Source organism: Passer domesticus, chromosome 5 (assembly GCF_036417665.1).
Source record: "Passer domesticus isolate bPasDom1 chromosome 5, bPasDom1.hap1, whole genome shotgun sequence".
NCBI classification, from domain to species: Eukaryota; Metazoa; Chordata; class Aves; order Passeriformes; family Passeridae; genus Passer; species Passer domesticus.
This window is the reverse complement of record NC_087478.1, coordinates 689,286-710,064: the sequence shown is the minus strand read 5'-3', so window position 1 is coordinate 710,064 and position 20,779 is coordinate 689,286. Positions and strand designations below refer to the sequence as shown.

The 20,779-nt window shown below is 49.1% G+C and overlaps 1 protein-coding gene across 1 annotated transcript in view; it reads left to right on the top strand.

Moving 5' to 3' along the window:
- EXOC4 (exocyst complex component 4) overlaps nt 1-20,779 on the top strand; it is a 326,179-nt gene that overhangs the window by 285,160 nt on the left and 20,240 nt on the right. The window contains exons 15-17 of the mRNA XM_064421658.1: nt 7,665-7,806; nt 11,112-11,290; nt 12,558-12,717. Coding sequence (XP_064277728.1) covers nt 7,665-7,806; nt 11,112-11,290; nt 12,558-12,717 — 481 coding nt within the window. The remainder of the gene's footprint in view (nt 1-7,664; nt 7,807-11,111; nt 11,291-12,557; nt 12,718-20,779) is intronic.

Here is a 20,779-nt window from a genome sequence, read left to right as displayed (position 1 = left end):
AACTCTTCGTCATTCCCATGGATGTTCCCATCCCCACCTTCCTCTGGATCTCCTTGGACAAAATTTGTTCCTTCTTTGTCTTCCAGACCTCTGGGCTGCTCCTCTTGCTTTGCAAAACAATCTCTTAAAAACAAACAGCCCTCAAAAAAACCTCTTTATCTATAATCAATTAATTATATCTATAATTATATCTGTAATTTATTATTGTCATTAATTTTATCTATAATTATCTATTTTTTGTGCAAAAAAAAAATGCTAAGGATCTGTTTCACTGTATTTATTTTCATTATACTTTTACTCCAATCATCAAGACACTGATTAACTTCAGGAATTTTATTCCTTTCTCTTCCACCGAGTCCAGCAGACTGGGAGATTTAAGATTATTTTGCAAATCCATCCCTCTGAGGCCCAGAGAAATCCTGCAGGGAAGTTTTGAGGGCGTTTTTTGGGAAGGTGCAGCTCAGTATCCCGGAGGACTCTGAGGAAAAGGGGGCTGAGTTTTTGGTTTGCTGTAGATGGAAGTGTCCCCACTGACCTGTCATTTTCCCTGGTTTTAAGGAAAATTAGGTGAAGCACACCAAACAGGCAAAAAAATCTTTCCCAGAACTCAGAAGAAGCTGAAAGGACATTTTAAAATCAAGTCACTTCTGAGATAATCGAATTCAGCCCAGGAAATAATAATTCTGAGAAGGGCAAGTTCTGGGAAAGTTACATCATAAATGACTGAAAGCAGAAAAAATTAACACAGAGGAATTTTCCCAGTTGAGGAGCAGTGGAACAGAAAATCCTGGATTTTTTAGGGAATCCTTCCATAGTGAAATTAACTCCATTCCTAATCCTTGTTAGGATCCTGCTCTTCATTCTCCCTGCACAATTTTGCTTCCTCCAGTGAAAAAAACCCCAAATTTTTAATGAAAAACTCCTGATCTTTGGTGTTCTTTTAATGAACCAATTGTTTTTGGGTGGTTTTCGTGCCTTTTCCAGACTGCAAAGTTCTTAAAGAAAAGTGTGGATCACCCAAACCTTCCATGAGCTGTAGGATTAAGCTCAAACCTCTTATGTTGCTCCTCTATTTTATTTAACATATTCCTTTCCCCCCCACCAATAATCATTTTTCCCCAAGCCTGCGTTTTTGCAGAAAACCAGAAAACAAACCCACTTTTTGGAGGATTTCTTGCCTTTTTTTTTAAAAGTGCTAATTTCCTGGGGAAATTTATGCCCGGCAGCAGCAGCAGCGAGGAGCTCGGCAGGCAGGCAGCGCTAACGAGACAATTCATTAAGTGCCGAGCGTGCACACGCAGTAAAAAACATTAATTCCCCAAATGAAAAACTAATAGAGTGTTTAGGCTGCTCTTTATCACCGGTGACAGTCTGGGCTCTGCTGTCACTGGTGTTTACCCAGCTGATGGGGCTGCAGCTCCTCCTTGCCACCTCAAAGGTCGGGATGGTTTTTTTTTTTCCCAGCTTTGTCCCTTCTCCTGAGCTTGGATTTTAAGGACATGGGAAGTTCTGAGTGCCAGCCCTTCATTTTTGTCTTCCTTCTTTCTTGCCTTTTTTTTCCCTACAAGTTCTTCCCTTCTTCAGAACTTTTTGCAAGGGGAAATCCTTTCCTTAAATTCCCTCCAGCACATCCCTAATTTTTCTCTGAGAAAACAGAACTCTTACATTTGCAGGGTGTCCTGATGAAGGGAGGAATGATGAATCTCACTCCATGTTCTCAGAAGGCTAATTTATTATTTTATGATACTAAATTATATTAAAGAATGCTAAACTAAACAATACTAAAGAATACAGAAAGGATACTTACTGAATGCTAAAAAGATAACAATGAAAACTCGTGACTCTCTCAGAGTCCTGACACAGCCTGACAATGATTGGCCAATGAGTCAAAACAATTCACATGAAACCAACAAAACAATCACCAGTTGGGTGAACAATCTCCAACCACATTCCAAACCAGCAAAACACAGGAGAAGCAAATCAGATAAAATTGTTTTCCTTTTTCTCTGAGGCTTCTCAGCTTCCCAGGAGAAAAATCCTGGGTGAAGGGATTTTTCCAGAAAATGTGAATGCCACAGAACTCATTAGTAGAAATTTGCTCAGAGATTAATTAATAAGCAGCTCTCCCTGAGCTCGTTTCCTCTTCACCTCTGTTTGTCCTGCAAGTGCAGCTTTGTCCCTTTGGCATCACTGAGTGTCCTTGCCACTGATCCCAGTAAAAGGTGAATTCCCAATAAAATGCTGGGAATTTGGACAATTTAGACAGCTGACATCCCAAATCCAGCTGTGAGGTGCCACATACCTTGAAGGTTGGACTGGTGGTCTTTAAAGTTCCCTTCCAACATTCTTGGTTCCCTTCCAACATTCTCGGTTCCCTTCCATTCCATGATCTTGGAAATCATGGAAGAAATCATTCCTCTGAGTGTTTTATTTCCCTGGATCTAAACTCCAAAAAAGAGAATAATTTAGGTTAAAAAAGGCAATATCTGGGTAAATATTTGAAGAATTTGTTCATTTCTAAGAGGCCCAAATATTCACACCTCAGAGAAGAAGCCCAGGGAAGGTGTCAACCCCAAAGTCCAGCTTTGCTTCCTGAATTCCCATCGCCCTGAAATGAATCCTGTGGGAGAATCAAAATCCAGCTCCAGCTTTTATGGCTCATTCCAATCCTTTCCTAGAGAGCTGGAATTCCCAAAAGGACCAATTTAGGAGAAGGAGTGACTGATCTGCACCTTGGAGTCCATTTTTGGTGGGCATGGACACGTTGGTGACGTTCCTGTCCCCTCACAAATTTTCCTCACCAGCAGCACCTTTCCCTTTCCCTTGCTCTGCCCCAGAGGGACAGACCATGGCTTAACACCGAGTTGGCATTTAAATAATGAAATATTACAAAATTATTAATTTTTTCATGATTTTTGGGTGTGAAAGTTAGAGGTTTCCTGGCAGAAATCCCACTGAAATAAGTCCTTGATTTTGGATCTGATGTTGACACCTTCCTCCTTTAAAAAATAATCACATCTCTGATTCTGCTTGGCTTCACCCAAAGCTTTTTCCTTGAAATACCAGATATTCTCCTTTTTGAAGGTGTTTCAGTGGTGATTTTGTGTCCTTGTGGCATCATCTCCTCGTGGTGCTGAAAGCTGTGGGAACAGAAGACACTGCTGGAGTGGCAGTGATGGATAAAATCTCATTATCCACGTTTTTACCTGCTGGGAACTCAAGCACTGAAAGGGAAAGTGGAGCCTGAGATCCCCAGGAAAGTCTCCAGCAGAGACAAGAGTTAACCCTGACTCTCTAAAGGTTTAATCCAGCACCTTCCCCGTGAGAAATTCCCTTTTCCCTGTGCTTTTTTTGGGGGGTTTTTTTGGAGTTACCTCTTCTGGAGAGGAAGGGAGGAAGAAATTCAAATTTAAGGAGCTGCGAGCTGGTCCTTAAATTCAGCAGGAATTTTGCTGCATCTCTCTCCCAGACAGGAGGGATTTCCCCCCAGCAGAGCTGTAAAATGTCTCTGTGAGCCTTTCCTTTCCCCCAGAGTGGAAATCAGGGAATGCCGTGCAAATCCTGAGCGTTTGGGAGGTTCCTTCCTCAGGGTCAGGGTGCAGAGTTTTCCTCCTTGGATTGACTGGGATGTGCCAGTGGTCACTCTGCTCACACCCGAGTGGCTCCAGGGGTTTTGTTTGATATTCCAGAGGTCTGGCAATCTGCATCCATCCATCCATCCATCCATCCATCCATCCATCCATCCATCCATCCATCCATCCATCCCCAACCTGCCAGGAGGCACCTGCAGAAATCCTGGGCGACGAGGCCTGGGCTGAGTTTATTTTCCTCAGCTTTGCTGGAATGCTCCTTGTTCCTTTTCCTCAGAGGGAGAGAACTCGGCTGTGATTTCAGCCAGGGAGAAGAAAACCCCAGACAAAGCTGGCACTTTTATCCAGCAGCATGGGAAATTCACCTTCAGATCTGGGAAGGCCCCAGGATGATGGGGCCAGTGGAGCAGGGCATTGGCCAGGGGTGTTGTGGTGGGCTCATGCTCAGCCTGGTGGAAATGGGTGAGGGAGGAGGAGAAGGGGAAGAAGAATTGTGTGGCTGGTCTGGTTTTCCAGCATTCCAGGGTTTTTTTCCCCCTTTTCCCAGCATTTCAGCAGGCAGAGATCCCTCCCTTTTCCAGAGTGTGGCGAGTCCACAGCCTCAGCAAGGCTCAGCCTTTGCCCAAAGAGCTGCCCAACCCCACAGCCAGCTCCAAATGGCATTTTCTACTCAAAGCCCTTTAATAATTCAGGCTCTGATTATTTTTTGCTGCTCCAGCTCATTTGTTGGCTTCGTGCTGCCAAGGATGATGGAGTAAAACTATCTGGAGCGAGACTTAAAAGAATGGGATCTCCTCTTCTGGATGTCCAGAGGAGAAGGGAAAATTGATGGGCTCTGCAAGGCTTCCTTTGAGCTCCAAAAGCAAAAACACACAGGAGAAATTCAGATTCACCCCCCCAAAAAAAAACCAAACCCACCTGAGCCTCCTCCCTGCCAGGGGGGCCCAGAAGGATTTCAGTGCTTCACACACGGAGCAGATTGTGCCCATCTCCCTCCTCCCCTTATCTCCACTGACAAATATAATTACAGCTTCACTTAAAGTGCTGCGAGTGAGTTGTGGAGAGGAGAAAAATGGTGTGTGCCTCTGCCTGCAGCAGCCAGGAGCTGACTCCTGCTTTTCCCTGACGGCTCCATCCATCTCCAGCACTTCCAGGGTGGCAGAGCTGGCTCTGCTAAGCAGAGATGATTCCTGCTCCCCCCCCCAAGTGCGTCTCCAGGAGGATAAAAACTTCTCAAATGCAGGATTTTGGGGTTTTAAAAATGATGTTTTTTCATGCGTGGTACAGGTGGGGTTTTCTGCTTTCCTGTGTCCAGGTAATTATCCCTAGACCTGATCTGAGCTGGGGTCCTGCCACCCTCCAGGGTCACTTGGAGGACAAAGAGCTCTCCCCAAGTGCCTCCTGAGAGTCCTGGGATAATCTGGAATCAGAGGTTCTCTAGATAAACCCCTCACCCCCTCGCTGATAATTTAATTGTCTTGGTGGGACAGAGCTCAGTGAGCAGAGAGGGGCTGGGAGGAGGCTCAGGAAAGGGGAATTCTCATCAATTCCCACCCATCCAGGCTGGATTGTCACCCTCATTTCCCTCTTATTCCCCTTTCACACTCCAGGCCAGTTCATCATTTCCAGTGGGATTTGCCAGGCTGGGAATTTCTCGGTGTTCCTCGGTTCAAAAAATTGCTTCATGAATTTTGCTGTGACCTCAGGAGCTGCTGAGAGGGGTTAAATTCCTGGAGTTAATTCCTGGAATGGGTTGGGTTGGAAGGGACCTCAAGGATCACCTCATTCCAGCCATGGCAGGGACGCTCCCACCATCCCAAGCTGCTCCAAGCCCTGCTTTTTTTCCTCTTTTCAGGCTGGATCTGAGGGTGTGTTTAATTTTAGGGTGATTATTTTTAGTGTTTAACCCCAGGTTCCTCTCCCAGAGCAGGGCTGTGGCTGCACAAAAGTCACATTTCCTTAAATCAGCCTCACTCCAAATGGAATTTGATTGTCAGCAGCTCCTTGGGAATGCTCAGATCCCTCCTGTGCTGGATCTGGGAAGGGTCTGGAGCAGCTGAGGGAACTGGGAAAGGGCCTCAGCCTGGAGAAAATGATCCCATGATTCAACAAAGAGATGGAGAACTCCGTGAGGGAAAAAATCATGTTACCATGTAAAGAAGCAAATACAAAACATCAGTGAATAAGGTTAGGCTGGAAATTCAACCCCAAACTTCACCTTCCCTGTTACAGAAGCGTTTTGAAGGAGCCAGCAAGAGTCGAAATGTTTTATATGGCACAGGAATCTCTCCTTGGGGCCACAGGACACAGGGATTGTGGGGACGGCACCTGGAGATCCAGGAGATCTCTTCACAATCCCATTATTTAATTCAAGTGTTTCAGGGCAGCCTGGTTCCAAACTGATCATCACCCCTGGCAGGATGTCAGCTCCAAAGTGCTGCTTGAGTGAGGCCTTGAACTGGGATATTTGGGATGCAATTCCTCAGATTAGGGTGGGATGTGGGATCACAGAGGGTTCCTCTTGTGGCTGCAGGGAGGAGCTTCAGGGCTCAGCCCGGGGGTAAAATACCAGGGGTGAAGTGAAGGATTTGGAGCTGCTCTGGTGGCTGGGATAAAATCCCAGGAGCTTTTTCAAGGAGGTCTCAGTGGAAGGAAACGATCCACGAGCAGCTCAAGGGTGTTGCCTGTGGTTTAATTCCTTTTTACTTCCCTGAGGGATGAAGCTGTGCAGTTAGACCTGCACTCCTGGCTGGGATAAAATCCCAGAAGTTTTTTCAAGGAGGTCTCAGTGGGAAGGAAACGATCCACGAGCACCTCAAGGGCATTGCCTGTGGTTTAATTAATTTTTACTGCCCTGAGGGTTGAAGTTGTGGAGTTAGACCTGCTCTCCTGGCTGGGATAAAATTCCAGGAGCTTTTTCAAGGAGGTCTCAGTGGAAGGAAATGATCCACGAGCACCTCAAGGGCATTGCCTGTGGTTTAATTAATTTTTACAGCCCTGAGGGACGAGGTTGTGGAGTTAGACCTGCTCTCCTGGCTGGGATAAAATCCCAGAAGGTTTTTCAAGGAGGTCGCAGTGGAAGGAAATGATCCACGAGCACCTCAAGGGTGTTGCCTGTGGTTTAATTGTTCTTTACAGCCCTGAGGGATGAGGTTGTGGAGTTAGACCTGCACTCCTGGCTGGGATAAAATCCCAGGAGCTTTTTCAAGGAGGTCTCAGTGGGAAGGAAATGATCCACGAGCACCTCAAGGGTGTTGCCTGTGGTTTAATTAATTTTTACAGCCCTGAGGGATGAGGTTGTGGAGTTAGACCTGCTCTCCTGGCTGGGATAAAATCCCAGAAGGTTTTTCAAGGAGGTCTCAGTGGGAAGGAGATGATCCATGAGCACCTCAAGGGTGTTGCCTGTGGTTTAATTCCTTTTTACTTCCCTGAGGAATGAAGTTGTGGAGTTAGACCTGCACTCCTGGCTGGGATAAAACCCCAGAAGGTTTTTCAAGGAGGTCTCAGTGGAAGGAGATGATCCATGAGCAGCTCAAGGGTGTGGCCTGTGGTTTAATTCCTCTTTACTGCCCTGAGGGTTGAAGTTGTGGAGTTAGACCTGCACTCCTGGCTGGGATAAAATCCCAGAAGGTTTTTCAAGGAGGTCTCAGTGGAAGGAAACGATCCACGAGCACCTCAAGGGTGTTTAATTCCTTTTTACTGCCCAAGAGCTGTGGTTAAGGAACAAAACCAAAGCAAGGCTCCTCTGAAGGGATGGGGACTCACCTGAGGGACACTGTGGTGACCAAAAAGGACCCTCCCACCCGTGGTGGCCTTGGCTCCCAAGCAGCTCCTCCCTCCCTCCCAGCAGAGCAAAATAAACACTCCTGGACTCTGCAGCCACAGGAATTCTCAGCCCAGAGCAATCTCTTCCCAGGAAAACATCTCAGGGTTGATGAAACCCCTCAGATCCACCTGGAAGTTCAATCCATTGCTCCCTGATCCACTCCTGAGTCAGAGGTGGACACCCAGAGCACACAGGAGGCTCTGGAGGGGATGGAGAACATCCCAAATGTAACTCCTCTCTCTTGGCAGCCACGTCCCCAGGCCAGGAGAGCCACGCCAGCCTGGAGCAGCTCCCTGCATCCGAGCAGATCCTGCAGAGCCTGAGCGAGCTGGCCAGGTCCTTCCAGGAGATGGCTGACCGCTGCCTGCTGGTGCTGCACCTGGAAGTCAGGTAAAAACCTGGAATTTGGGCGTGGAGGGGGGTCTTGGAAGGTTGCAGGTGGAGATCATGTCCACAGGAGACAAATAAACCTGTCCATGACAGCATCAAAGGTGAGTCCAGGAATTGCCAGATCACCAAATCGTGGGTGGCCAAGTGTGGCATGGCATGGAGGCACCAAAAGTGGGATTTCCTAGGGAGGTTTGTGTCTTAAAGAGAATTCAGGAAGAAATTCCTTCATGTGGGGGTGGTGAGGTCCTACCAGAGCAGCTGGGGCTGCCCCTGGATCCCTGGAATGTCCCAAGACAGGGCTTGGAGCACCCTGGGACAGTAGAAGTTGTCCCTGCCCATGGCAGGATGATCTTGCAGGTCCCTCCAACCCAACCCACTCTGTGATTCCATGATTACGGTTCAGAGACCAGGAAAAAATGTGATTTTCGGGGAACTTTGTCCTTCCAAAACAACACAATGGTGTTTTCACAGTCTAACAGGTGTCTCCACAGGTTGGGTTTTTTGGGGGGATTGCAAATAGCAGCTTCTCCTCCTACTTCAAGCAGTAACAGGAACTGGGGAACCAGCTGGATTTTTTTAAGGGCTGGGTAATTTCATGAAGTCTCTGCAAAGATCAAAGGCAGCAAATCCCTTTTTTCAGGCTGCCAGCTGCCCAATCCAGGGCTGGGAAGGTGTTTTTCCCTGGAGAACCGCTCAGGCCAGGTGTATTTTCATTGCTTCCCTTTGCTGTGAGGCATCAAAAAGAAGGGGGATGTCAGAGATTTGATGGATCGTCAGTTTGTGCTTGGGTGACACATCCCAAGCCACGTCGTGTCCCCCTGTGCTCTGCTGGAGTCAGCGTGGAGCTCTGGCAAAAAAATCCACATTAATTCTTGTCAGCACTCCTTCATCCTGCCATCCATCACCTGCTGGGCTTGGAGGGATTTGAGGAAAAGGAGGTGGAAGTATGGAAGTGGAGCAGTTTTCCAGCTGGGCTGAAGGAACCCGGACTCTTGGGGTGGGTTTCTGGCCTCTGTGGCTTTTTGTCGCACTTGGGTTAAGCAAAAATCCCCAAAATGGACTTCAGGGATAAATTCTGTTGTAATTTAGAGCAGAGCAGCTGCAGTGCTTCCAACAGGAGCCGAGTTTGGAGCTGTGGATTCACCAAACCATATCCAAAGGATGGAAAAGTGCTGACATCAGGGAAACCCCAGCGGGGTGGGAGCTTCCCTGGATCCCTCACTCTGCATTTCCAACCACCTGCAGTGCCTCTGGTGCCTGTTCCCAGCAGGATTCTCTGATCCTACAGGGAACAGAGACCTGTTCCTACACCCATTCCCTGGATCCTACCCCATTCCCTGGATCTGTGCTATGCCCAAGGCGCTCAGCACGGTGGGAATCCATCCCCTGTGGTTTGAGGGACACCCAGAGCACATTTGGGAAGAGCCTGGGGATTTATCCCACCTCTGGCTGCCCAAGGAGACACCAAAACAGCCAGGAAGTTGGGAATTGTCTCCTTGAATTCCCCAGGGATTTGAGGAATTCCACACAATTATCCCATGGCTTTCTCCTGCCTCAGAGCCCCCCTTCATTCCAGATGCAGGTTGGTGGTGTCTCCTCCTCCTCCAATGTCCCTGGACATGACCCTGAGGGAAACCATGAAATTTTAGGATTTTAATATTTTAAAACAATATATAAAATTATAGATAAGATGCTTTTACTCCAGGGATTGCCCTGAACTGGACTTGCTTGTGATGGCCACCTCAAGGTGTTTTCCAGGGAATATGGAAGCCAGGACATCTCTGCCACAGCTTAGGGCCACTGTGGTGTGAACTTCCTGTCCCTTGTGCTGACCCTGAGTTATGCCCCAAATTCCAGGGATTCTCCCTCAGGCTTTGATTTGTTCCCCTGGCAGGTGAATTCCAGAATCGTGGAATCATTTAGGTTGGAAATGACCTTTAAGATCATGAGGTCCAACCATTCCCAGCCCTGCCAAGGCCACCACTGACCCTGTCCCCAAGTGCCACCTCCACATGGCTTTAAATCCCTCAGGGATGGGGACTCCAGCCCTGCCCTGGGCAGGGCTGGATGGCCTTTTCCATGAAGGAATTTTCCCTAAAATACAACCTAAACCTCTCCTGGTGGAAGTGGAGCCCAACCCTGTTCCCACTGGGTGACCACAAAAGCGGAAGGAGCTCTGCTGTGGATTTTTCTGGACACAGAACTTTCCCCTCTGGCTGAGAGAGAAACAAATTAATTATGGCTTTTTCAGAGTCCTAAGAGGGGATTCAACTGCATGGAATTTCTCTTTCCATGGAGGGGGGAAAGTTGGGATTCCAGTGCATGGAATTTCTCTTTCCATGGAGGGGGGAAAGTTGGGATTCCAGTGCATGGAATTTCTCCTTCCATGGAGGGGGGAAAGTTGGGATTCAACTGTATGGAATTTCTCTTTCCATGGAGGGATGATGGTTGAGCATGTTGGGATATAACTTCCCATGCTGGAATTTCGCTTTCCATGGAGGGACGATGGTTGGGCACGTTGGGATTTACCTGCATGGAATTTCTCCTTCCATGGAGGGATGATGGTTGAGCACATTGGGATTTACCTGCATGGAATTTCTCCTTCCATGGAGGGCGGCAAGTTGGGATTCCAGTGCATGGAATTTCTTTTTCCATGGAGGGATGATGGTTGGGCACGTTGGGATTCAACTGCATGGAATTTCTCTTTCCATGGAGGGCGGCAAATTGGGATTTAGCTTCCCATGTTGGAATTTCTCCTTCCATGGAGGGATGATCGTTGGGCTTCAACGTTGGGCATGGAATTTCTCTTTCCATGGAGGGCGGCAAGTTGGGATTTAACTTCCCATGTTGGAATTTCTCTTTCCATGGAGGGATGATGGTTGGGCATGTTGGTGAACAGGAAGGGGTTGCAGTAGTGTGAAATGTTTGGGAATGAGCACAATCATGGAATTTTAATGACCATTCCATGACCCCTGGCTCGCTGGTCCTGCCAGTTATCCCTTTTATGAGGTTTTCATGGAAGGAGTTCTCCTTGGAGGACTGGTATTGTATGGGAGGTTGGGAATCTTGGGATAATTCAGTGGGATGATGGAGGTCAGCTCAGGACCTGAAGGACAGGTCCTCGTCACCAAGGATCTGTTGGATCCAACCCTGAAGATGGAGCAACAACAAGAGGAGGATGCCTTTAACACAGACATCGCCACCCATCCCATGAAATTATTTTTTACCAGCTTGAGGAAGGGAAAAACCATTTTGCATCCCAGGAATACTTTAAAACGGGATGTCTTGTCCCTTGTGCCTCACAGGGTTCATTGTTTCCACTACCTGATCCCTCTGGCCAAACAAGGGAACTACGCCATCGTGGCCAACGTGGAGAGCATGGACTACGACCCGCTGGTGGTGCGGCTCAACAAGGACATCAGCGCCATCGAGGAGGCCATGAGCGCCAGCCTGCAGCAGCACAAGTTCCAGTACATCTTCGAAGGTCAGGCTCTTCCCCCATAAAGGGTTTTCCATTCTCATCCCAAAGCTCCACGGGATTCCTTTCGGGGGTGAAGCAGAGGGAGGCGCTGCTGTCACCCACAGGGAATTGGGTGAGAACCATGTGGGAGAGCTGGGAATGTTAACTGGAGAGGAGAAGGATCCAGGGAGAGCTTCCAGTACATTCCAGGGCCTGCAGGGGCTCCAGGAGAGCTGCAGAGGGACTGGGGACAAGGGACAGGAGCCAGGGAATGGCTGCCAGTGCCAGAGGGCAGCCATGGATGGGATCTTGGCCATGAGGAATTGCTGGCTGGGCTGGAATTGCCAGAGCAGCTGGGGCTGCCCCTGCATCCCTGCAGTGCCCAAGGCCAGGCTGGACACTGGGGCTGGAGCACCCTGGGACAGTGGGAGGTGTCCCTGCCATGGCAGGGTGGCACTGGGTGGGCTTTAAGGTCCTTTCCCACCCAAACCATCCTGGGATTCTGTGATTCCCTGTTTGTTCAAGAAGTGGGAAATGACTCCACACAGAGCCACGGGGGCCATTCACATCCTGTTGAAGTTTAAATTCATACTCATGGTCCTCCTTAGTCACACCTCTTAACCCTCTACAGATTTACAGATTTCCCACACTGGCTCCCTGTACATGAGCAAAATCCTTTAATTTAGACTTTTAATTGGCCTCTGGGCACCTGTTCAGTGCAAATCAGGCTGGGTTTTTGCTCTTTGTAACGTGACACGAGTGGATGCATCATTTTGGGGGTGTCCCTTAGCCCCCAGCTGTGCCCTTCTGACACCCTCCAGACACAGGAAACTGTTCAGAGAGGGGTTGTGCCTCAGGGACGTTGGAATGCAGCTCATTCCTGCTCCTGGAGACTGAATTTACCAGGAAAAACAGGGAAAACACCACCCTGGGGAACAGATTAAAGTCCCGTGGTCCTACAGGAGCTGCAGTGACCCATTGCTCTGCCCTGACAGGGAGAGGGACTGGAAGGCACATTATGCAAATTAACTGGAAGGTTAATTATGCACATTATTAACACATTTTAACCTGGTTAAAAATCAGTGGTTGTGATAACACAGCTCTAAGTTCTGGGGCAGTTTTGTGTTTTTACTAGAGGCGGAAAGTCCTAAACTGCACCACGAAAATTTCCAAGCATTTCCAGGTAAAATCCAACCATCCCGTGATCCAGCTCACAGGCACCACTTACCAACGCTCATTTTGGGGCTTTTACCACGAATTCCTGGCACTAAATCCCTTCCCCCCCTTGCAGGCTTGGGCCACCTCATCTCCTGCATCCTGATCAACGGCGCGCACTACTTCAGGCGCATCAGCGAGTCCGGCATCAAGAAGATGTGCAGGAACATCTTCATCCTGCAGCAGAACCTCACCAACATCACCATGTCCCGGGAGGCCGACCTGGACTTCGCCAGGTGAGCACAAACTCGGCCTTTGTCACTCTCCCAGAGCCAGCTGAGGTGGCTCCTTCCAACATGGAAGAGGTTTTTAGGGAGACCCCTAAAATCCTGTGCCAGGATTGAGACACAAACAAGACTTTTGGGTTTTGGTCTTCAGGTTGTTGATTTTTCTCTTATTAGAAGTTCAGCACGCTGTCTGCACACCAGACTTGGTGTACAAAGAGAAGGGCACCAAAAAAGTCACCAGGCACACAGGTTCAAGGTCTTTTAGAGCTGCTTTGTCCAGTTAACTCTTAGAATGTATTTTATTTCAACCTTTCTGTACATCGCCCGGTGAGCACAAACTCGGCCTTTGTCACTCTCCCAGAGCCAGCTGAGGTGGCTCCTTCCAACGTGGAAGAGGTTTTTAGGGAGATCCCTAAAAGGTCCTGTGCCAGGATTGAGTGACGAACATGACTTTTGGGTTTTTGGTCTTCAGGTTGTTGATTTTTCTCTTATTAGAAGTTCAGCACACTGTCTGCACACCAGACTTGGTGTACAAAGAGAAGGGCACCAAAAAAGTCCCCAGGCACACAGGTTCAAGGCCTTTTAGAGCTGCTTTGTCCAATTAACTCTTAGAACGTATTTTATTTCAACCTTTCTGGACTTCACCAGGTGAGCACAAACTTTGTCACTCTCCCAGGGCCCACAGGAGATGAGGTGGCTCCTTCCAACGTGGAAGAGGTTTTTAGGGGGTTCCCTTAAAGGTTCTGTGCCAAGACTGAGAGGTGAACGTGACTTTTGGGTTTTTGGTCTTCAGGTTGTTGATTTTTCTCTTGTTAAAAGTTCAGCACGCTGTCTGCACACCAGACTTGGTGTACAAAGAGAAGGGCACCAAAAAAGTCCCCAGGCACACAGGTTCAAGGTCTTTTAGAGCTGCTTTGTCCAATTAACTCTTAGAACGTATTTTATTTCAACCTTTCTACCAATAACTAATTATTTGTCTGTGCAACATCTGCATTGTGACTCTTTCTCACTAATTATTCTGTGCCATCAACACAGCAGAAAATGGAGGAGATGAAGAACAAGAAGGAGATCAGACAATGCCCAAAATCCTCCATTTTGTCTCCTACCCACCACCATACTAAACCCCAAAATTCTGAGTTTTTCACCCTGTGATAAACTATCCTACTCTCTGTTTCACACACTTGTAGATTCCAATTCATCCCAGAGTCTTGGAAGCTTTCTCCATGGATGAAGGTCAAAAGCAGTGTTCTCCTGGGGAGACATTCCCTGTGCCCTGCGTTCCAACATTCCAAAAGTCTTAGGTGGTCAGATGAGTGGCAAGTTCAACAGCTGGAGGTGCTGGTGGCAGTTTTGGCTTTCCTTTGGTTGAACAACGTTCAGAGGGACGTGGAATCATAGACTCAGGGGGTTGTTAAGGTTAGGGAAGATCTCCAAGGTCACCAAGTCCAAATGTGGATCAGTTGAGGCTGGTGTGAGGTCCCACCAAAGTGTCTGTGCTTGGTGCTCCCTTGAGGCTCCTCCAAGACCAAAAGCCAGGCAGGGAAAAGCTTCCAAAGATGGTAGGCAGAACTTCAACAGGATGAAAATGGGGCTTGGATTTACTCCCAGGTGAGAAATGTTTTGGTTTGTTGAAGGCTCAGGGTCACCAGATCCAGGCTGGATTGAAGGGACACAAGGGACACCTCCCTCGAGTTCTGTTACCTTGAAATAGCAGGAACAGCAAAATAAACCCAAAATAACCCCAAAACTGGGTGTGACAGACCCCCTGCAAAGCTCTCCCACATTCTGGGGTTTCCTCCCTCCAGGAGGATTGAGGGCTAAGCAGGTGGAGGTGAGGCCTGAGCAGTGGTTTTGGGAGCTGGACTCAGGGTCAGGAGGGCACAGCTGAGCCCAGGAACGGCCAAAAGAAACATCTGGAACTTGGAAATGCAGGAATGGGCTCCAGTGGGAGAGGTTTGTGTGGAACTTGGATCTGACCCACCACAAACTTGCTGGGGGCTGAATTCAGAGGGAGCTTTGAACTCCCTGGAGGAGGAGTTTGACTGAGTGCCTCATTTATTTGGGATCTCATCTGGGGGTGGATCCTCACTGAATTCATTTCTTCAGCTCACCACTGGCATGAGGAAGTTGTGGATGCTGAGGCCTGCAGGAGGGGGAGGGAGGAAGATCCTTTAGAAACTCTGCAAGGAATAAACTTCTCAAATTTAATCTTTTCTTTCTTAAATGAGCGTCCTGTGGTGAAGGAATTTTCCTGATATCCAACCCTAAACTCCTCTGGCACAACTTGAGGCCATTTCCTTGTGTCCTGTCCCTTGTTCTTGGGGGCAGAGCCTGACCCCCACCCTCCCACAGCATCTTTGTGCTGAATTCTTCCCACCACATCAATCCAGCAACATTTCTTTCATTCCTTTCACAGCTCCATCACTTCCCTCTTTTCTTTTGGGGGGAGTAATTCCGTGCTCTGTTTGATTCTTTAGTTCTTCAGATGACTCCTGAGTGTTTAAATGTTTATCACCCAGGTTCTCCTTTGCCACAAACAAGGCTGTGGTGCATCCGAGGCCTGCCCTGCTCTCCTGAATTCACAATCACCTCAGCAAGGCTCTCACGAGACCCCAGGGACCCCACGGTGCCCAGCTCTGCTCAAACTATTAAATAAACATAACAGCTCCCCTCCAGAAAGCACAAAACAACATCAGGCTGGGATAAAAGTGATTTGTACCTCTGTGATACGGCTCAGGCAGGAATCTGAGTGCTCTGTGCTGTGGAGAACTCTCACTTTGGCCTTTTCCAAGATAAAGTGTTTTTTTTTTTTCACGTACAGGAGCAGTGGCAGAGCTGATGGAGAAATCCCCCCTTCCCCCTGCACCTCCTGGGGTAAATCCCTCCCTGCCTCGCTGCTCCAGGGAGCTGGAGGGTCGTGGGTGGGACAGGAGACCCCCAGCCCTGCCTGGATCTTTCTGTGCCCATGACACCGAGTAGCAATTAGCCACAATTAACAATCAGCGCTGCCCCTCTCCATGCCTCAAATCTGAATTCTGGAGCAGAATTTTCTCAAAGTTTGAAATCAGTTTGTAGGAAAGACCAGACCAGCTGAGAAAGGACCAAAAGTTTTTTTTTTAAGGTTTTCCTGAGCGTTGTGCTTTTGATTTTTTTTTTATTTTTTTGCTTTTATTTTTCACTTCTGATACGCTCTCCAAGGCTTTTCAGAGGCCTCAGAGGACACTGGGCATCCCTTTCTTCTCTGCTCAGTGACTTCAGGCAGTAGAAATCCCAACCAGGGAAGCTGGAAGGGGAAACCCTTTCTCCTCTGAAGCCAAAATCAGGTGGAGGATTCACAGCAAGCCCAGGTAACACTCGTTGGTCCTGGTGAGGCTCTTGCTGTTTAAATCCCATTTTTCCAAAGCTCTGTGAGCTGCAGGTGACAACAGCAGCATTTGCTGCTTTGGGAGCAGTCCCATGGCAAGGGGAAAATGTGCTTTAAATGAGTTTTGCTTTCAGATTCTCAGTTCAAGGCAGGGGAAGTCTCAGCAGAGCATCACAGAGCACATTTCCACTGGAAAAAAAAAAAATTAAATTGCCAAGCGGTGTGAGGAGTTTTTTTCCACCAGGAGAAAGGGTGAAACAGGCTGGTTCTGACTGCTGAGGTGTCACAAAGGATTTGTGGCATTTGCTAAATTTCCTGCAAATATTAATAGGTTTTTCACTCCTGTGTGTGTTCAATATCTAGGCCAGCAGAAAGGCAGGAGGTTGTTGGGGCTTCCACTGCTTTATTAAGGAAAAAGCAGGATTTTCTCCCTGTGGAATATCCAGGCGTGTGCTGCAAAGTCTGGGACTGAGCATGACTTCCAAACACCTCCAGATTACCAGAGTTTTACACTCAGAATTATATTTATAGCATGAAAGGGATAAAAACCTCAAATCTGAATTCCTGCTCAGGTCCTTTCCCTTGTTCTTCTTTCCTCCTCTCCCTCTATCCCCACCCGGAATTCTCTGGGATTTTATGGAGATTTCATCAGAGGCAGCCACAAAGGGTGAGGATTCTGCTTCAGACTCACCCTTAAATTTAAAAATCACTGGAAAAAAAGTGGTTTTCTGAGTCATGCAAGTGTTGAAGCTGAGTGTTCTGGAGAGTGAACTGAGGTGGCTGCAAAGGGAGCAGGGATGAAACGGGAACAGGGAGCAGGGATGGGAAAAGGGAGCAAGGATGGAATGGGAACATTTTCTCTAACAAGTGTCACTGTGACCTCGGAAATGAAGGTTCTGAGCAGTGCTGTCACTGTCCCTGGTCTCAGTGTCCTCCCTGCCTCGGGGGGGGCAGCAGAGGGATCCAGAGGTGTCCCCACAGCTGGAGTGAGCTGGAGCTGCCCCTGTGCTGCCATTCCCGTTGTTCCCGGGGCCACCCCTCCTGCAGGGACCGGGAATCCTGTCCTGTGGTGATGACAATGCCACGGGTATTGCTGGGACATTCCAGGGGTATTGCTGGGACATTTCTGGGATATTGGCAGAGACATTCCTGGGGTATTCCTGGGACACTTCCAGGGATATTGCTGGGACATTTCTGAGGTATTGCTGGGACATTTCTGAGGTATTGCTGTGAAAATTTTGGAGTATTGGCTGGGACAGTTCTGGGGTATTGCTGGGACATTCCAGAGGTATTGCTGGGACATTTCCAGGGAATTGGCTGGGACATTCCAGAGGTATTGCTGGGACATTTCCAGGGGTATTGGCTGGGACATTCCAGAGGTATTGCTGGGACATTTCCAGGGGTATTGGCTGGGACATTTCTGGGATATTGGGTGGGACATTCCAAGGATATTGCTGGGACATTTCCAGGGAATTGGCTGGGACATTTCTGAGGTATTGGCTGGGAGGTTTCTGGGATATTGAGTGGGACTTTTCCAAGGATATTGACTGGGACATTCCAGGGATATTGCTGAGACATTTCCAGGGATACTGGCTGGGACATTTCTGAGGTATTGCTGTGAAAATTCTGGAGTATTGGCTGGGACAATTCTGGGGTATTGCAGAGACATTCCAGGGGTATTGCTGGGACATTTCTGGGATATTGCTGGGACATTTCCAGGGATACTGGCTGTGACAATTCTGGGGTATTGTCTGGGGCATTCCAGGGATACTGGCTGGGACATTTCTGAGGTATTGCTGTGAAAATTTTGGAGTATTAGCTGTGACAATTCTGGGGTATTGCTGGGACATTTCTGGGGCATTGCTGGGACATTTCCAGGGATATTGCTGGGACATTCCAGGGATACTGGCTGGGACATTTCTGAGGTATTGCTGTGAAAATTCTGGAGTATTGGCTGGGACAATTCTGGGGTATTGCTGGGACATTTCTGGGGCATTGCTGGGACATTTCTGAGGTATTGCTGTGAAAATTCTGGAGTATTGGCTGGGACAATTCTGGGGTATTGCAGAGACATTCCAGGGGTATTGCTGGGACATTTCTGGGATATTGCTGGGACATTTCTGGGGATGTTGGCTGGGACATTATTGGGGTATTGCTGTGAAAATTCTGGGGTATTGGCTGGGACATTTCCAGGGATATGGCTGTGACAATTCTGGGGTATTGCTGGGACATTCCAGAGGTATTGCTGGGACATTTCCAGGGGTATTGGCTGGGACATTTCTGGGATATTGGGTGGGACATTCCAGGGATATTGCTGGGACATTTCCAGGGAATTGGCTGGGACATTTCTGAGGTATTGGCTGGGAGGTTTCTGGGATATTGAGTGGGACTTTTCCAAGGATATTGACTGGGACATTCCAGGGATATTGCTGAGACATTTCCAGGGATACTGGCTGGGACATTTCTGAGGTATTGCTGTGAAAATTCTGGAGTATTGGCTGTGACAATTCTGGAGTATTGGCTGTGACAATTCTGGGGATATTGCTGGGACATTTCCAGGGATATTGCTGGGACATTTCCAGGGATACTGGCTGTGACAATTCTGGGGTATTGTCTGGGACATTCCAGGGATACTGGCTGGGACATTTCTGGGGTATTGCTGTGAAAATTCTGGAGTATTGGCTGGGACAATTCTGGGGTATTGCAGAGACATTCGAGGGGTATTGCTGGGATATTTCTGGGATATTGGCTGGGACTTTTCCAGGGGTATTGCTGGGACATTTCTGAGGTATTGCTGTGAAAATTCTGGAGTATTGGCTGTGACAATTCTGGGGATATTGCTGGAACATTCCAGAGGTATTGCTGGGACATTTCTGGGGTATTGGCTGGGACAATTCTGTGGTATTGGCTGTGACATTTCCAGGGGTATTGCCTGGGACACGTCCCTGTAGCAGATGTGGCACCTCATTGGCACTGCTGGTGGCTCCCTGGGGAAATGGAATGGGGAGCAGCCATCAGAGCTCCACTTCTTCCTGGTCTGGCCATCAAGAAACCCAAATCATGGACTCACAGGATCATGGAAGTTGGAAAAGAATTCCCAGACCTTTGAGTCCAAGCTGTGCCCAACTCCACCTTGTCCCCAGCCCAGAGCTCTGAGTGCCACCTCCAGGTGTTCCTTGGACACCTCCAGGGATGGCCACTCCAAACCTCCCTGCCAGTATTTAACAACCCTTATGGAGAAGGAATTTTCCCAAAATCCACCCTGAGCCCAGCCTGAGGCCGTTCCCTCTCTCCTGTCCCTGTTCCCTGGAGCACAGCCCGACCCCCCCGGCTGTCCCCTCCTGCCAGGGACTTGTGCAGAGCCACCAGGGCCCCTGAGCCTCCTTTGCTCCAGGCTCAGCCCCTGCCCAGCTCCCTCAGCCCCTCCTGCTTCTCCAGCCCCTGCCCAGCTCCCTCAGCCCCTCCTGCTTCTCCAGACCCTTCCCAGCTCCCTCAGCCCCTCCTGCTTCTCCAGACCCTGCCCAGCTCCCTCAGCCCCTCCTGCTTCTCCAGCCCCTTCCCAGCTCCCTCAGCCCCTCCTGCTTCTCCAGCCCCTGCCCAGCTCCCTCAGCCTTTCCTGCTTCTCCAGACCCTTCCCAGCTCCCTCAGCCTTTCCTGCTTCTCCAGCCCCTGCCCAGCTCCCTCAGCCCCTGCTGCTTCTCCAGACCCTTCCCAGTTCCCTCAGCCTCTCCTGCTTCTCCAGACCCTTCCCATTTCCATTCCCTGAACACACTCCTGCCCCTCGATGTGTCTGGGAATGCTCCTGTCCCTCAAAGCCCATCTTTATTCCAAGGCCAGGTTGGACGGGGCTTGGAGCACCCTGGGGTGGTGGCAGCTGTCCCTGTCTGTGACAGAGGTGTCTCTGGATGATCCTTAAAGTCCCTTCTCACCCGAAGCATTCCATGATCCCGTGAAAGGGGAGGATGGGAAGGTTGAGGATGGAGGACGCAGCTTGAGCTTTCCTCAAAGCCACGTCAAACCTGCCCCACTGTGGGCTGGGCACCAGGGCTGTGCTGCCAGGTTTGGATCCTCGGCGCTCCGGGCTCCTGTCCTGCCAGGCTGGGCAGGTTTTTGTTCCATTTTCCAAGGATTTCTGCTGTTCCCTGGCAGCAGGAATCAGCAATGACCTGCTGCCATCTACTGGGAGCTGCCGAGGGAAAGGGAAGCATTCGAACATCCCCGTGCTCTGCAGGAAGACTTTTCATTGCCAAGTCTTATTTCTGTGGGCGATTTTACTCTCAATAAATCCCGTGCTTGTGCCTGGGTGCCCAGGTTGCCTGAGGGTGGAGGGAATCTTCCTCTGGGAGCCATCTCTCAGCTCGTTTTGTGTGGGGAGAGCAACAGGTCCAGCAAATCCTGGCCTGGATGCCTTTGTTCAGAGTCAGGAGTCCCTGCAGAGCTCCTGAGGTGCTGCCTGTGGGTGAGGGAACTATCTCAGATGTTCCCCTGGGGGCTGCCCTCAAGCCAGGACTAAATTTGGGGTGTTTTAAGATCATTCAGATTGAGTAAACCCCAATTAGCTGAGGGCACAGGGCACTCTGTAACTCTTCACAGCCGAGTTGTGAAAGGTAAAAATCCCCAAAATCTTCACAGGAAGTCCCTTCCCTAGAGGGGATGAGGGCCAGAAGGGGCTCTGGAGGAAAAGCTTCCCTTTGCTGGCACTGTGGG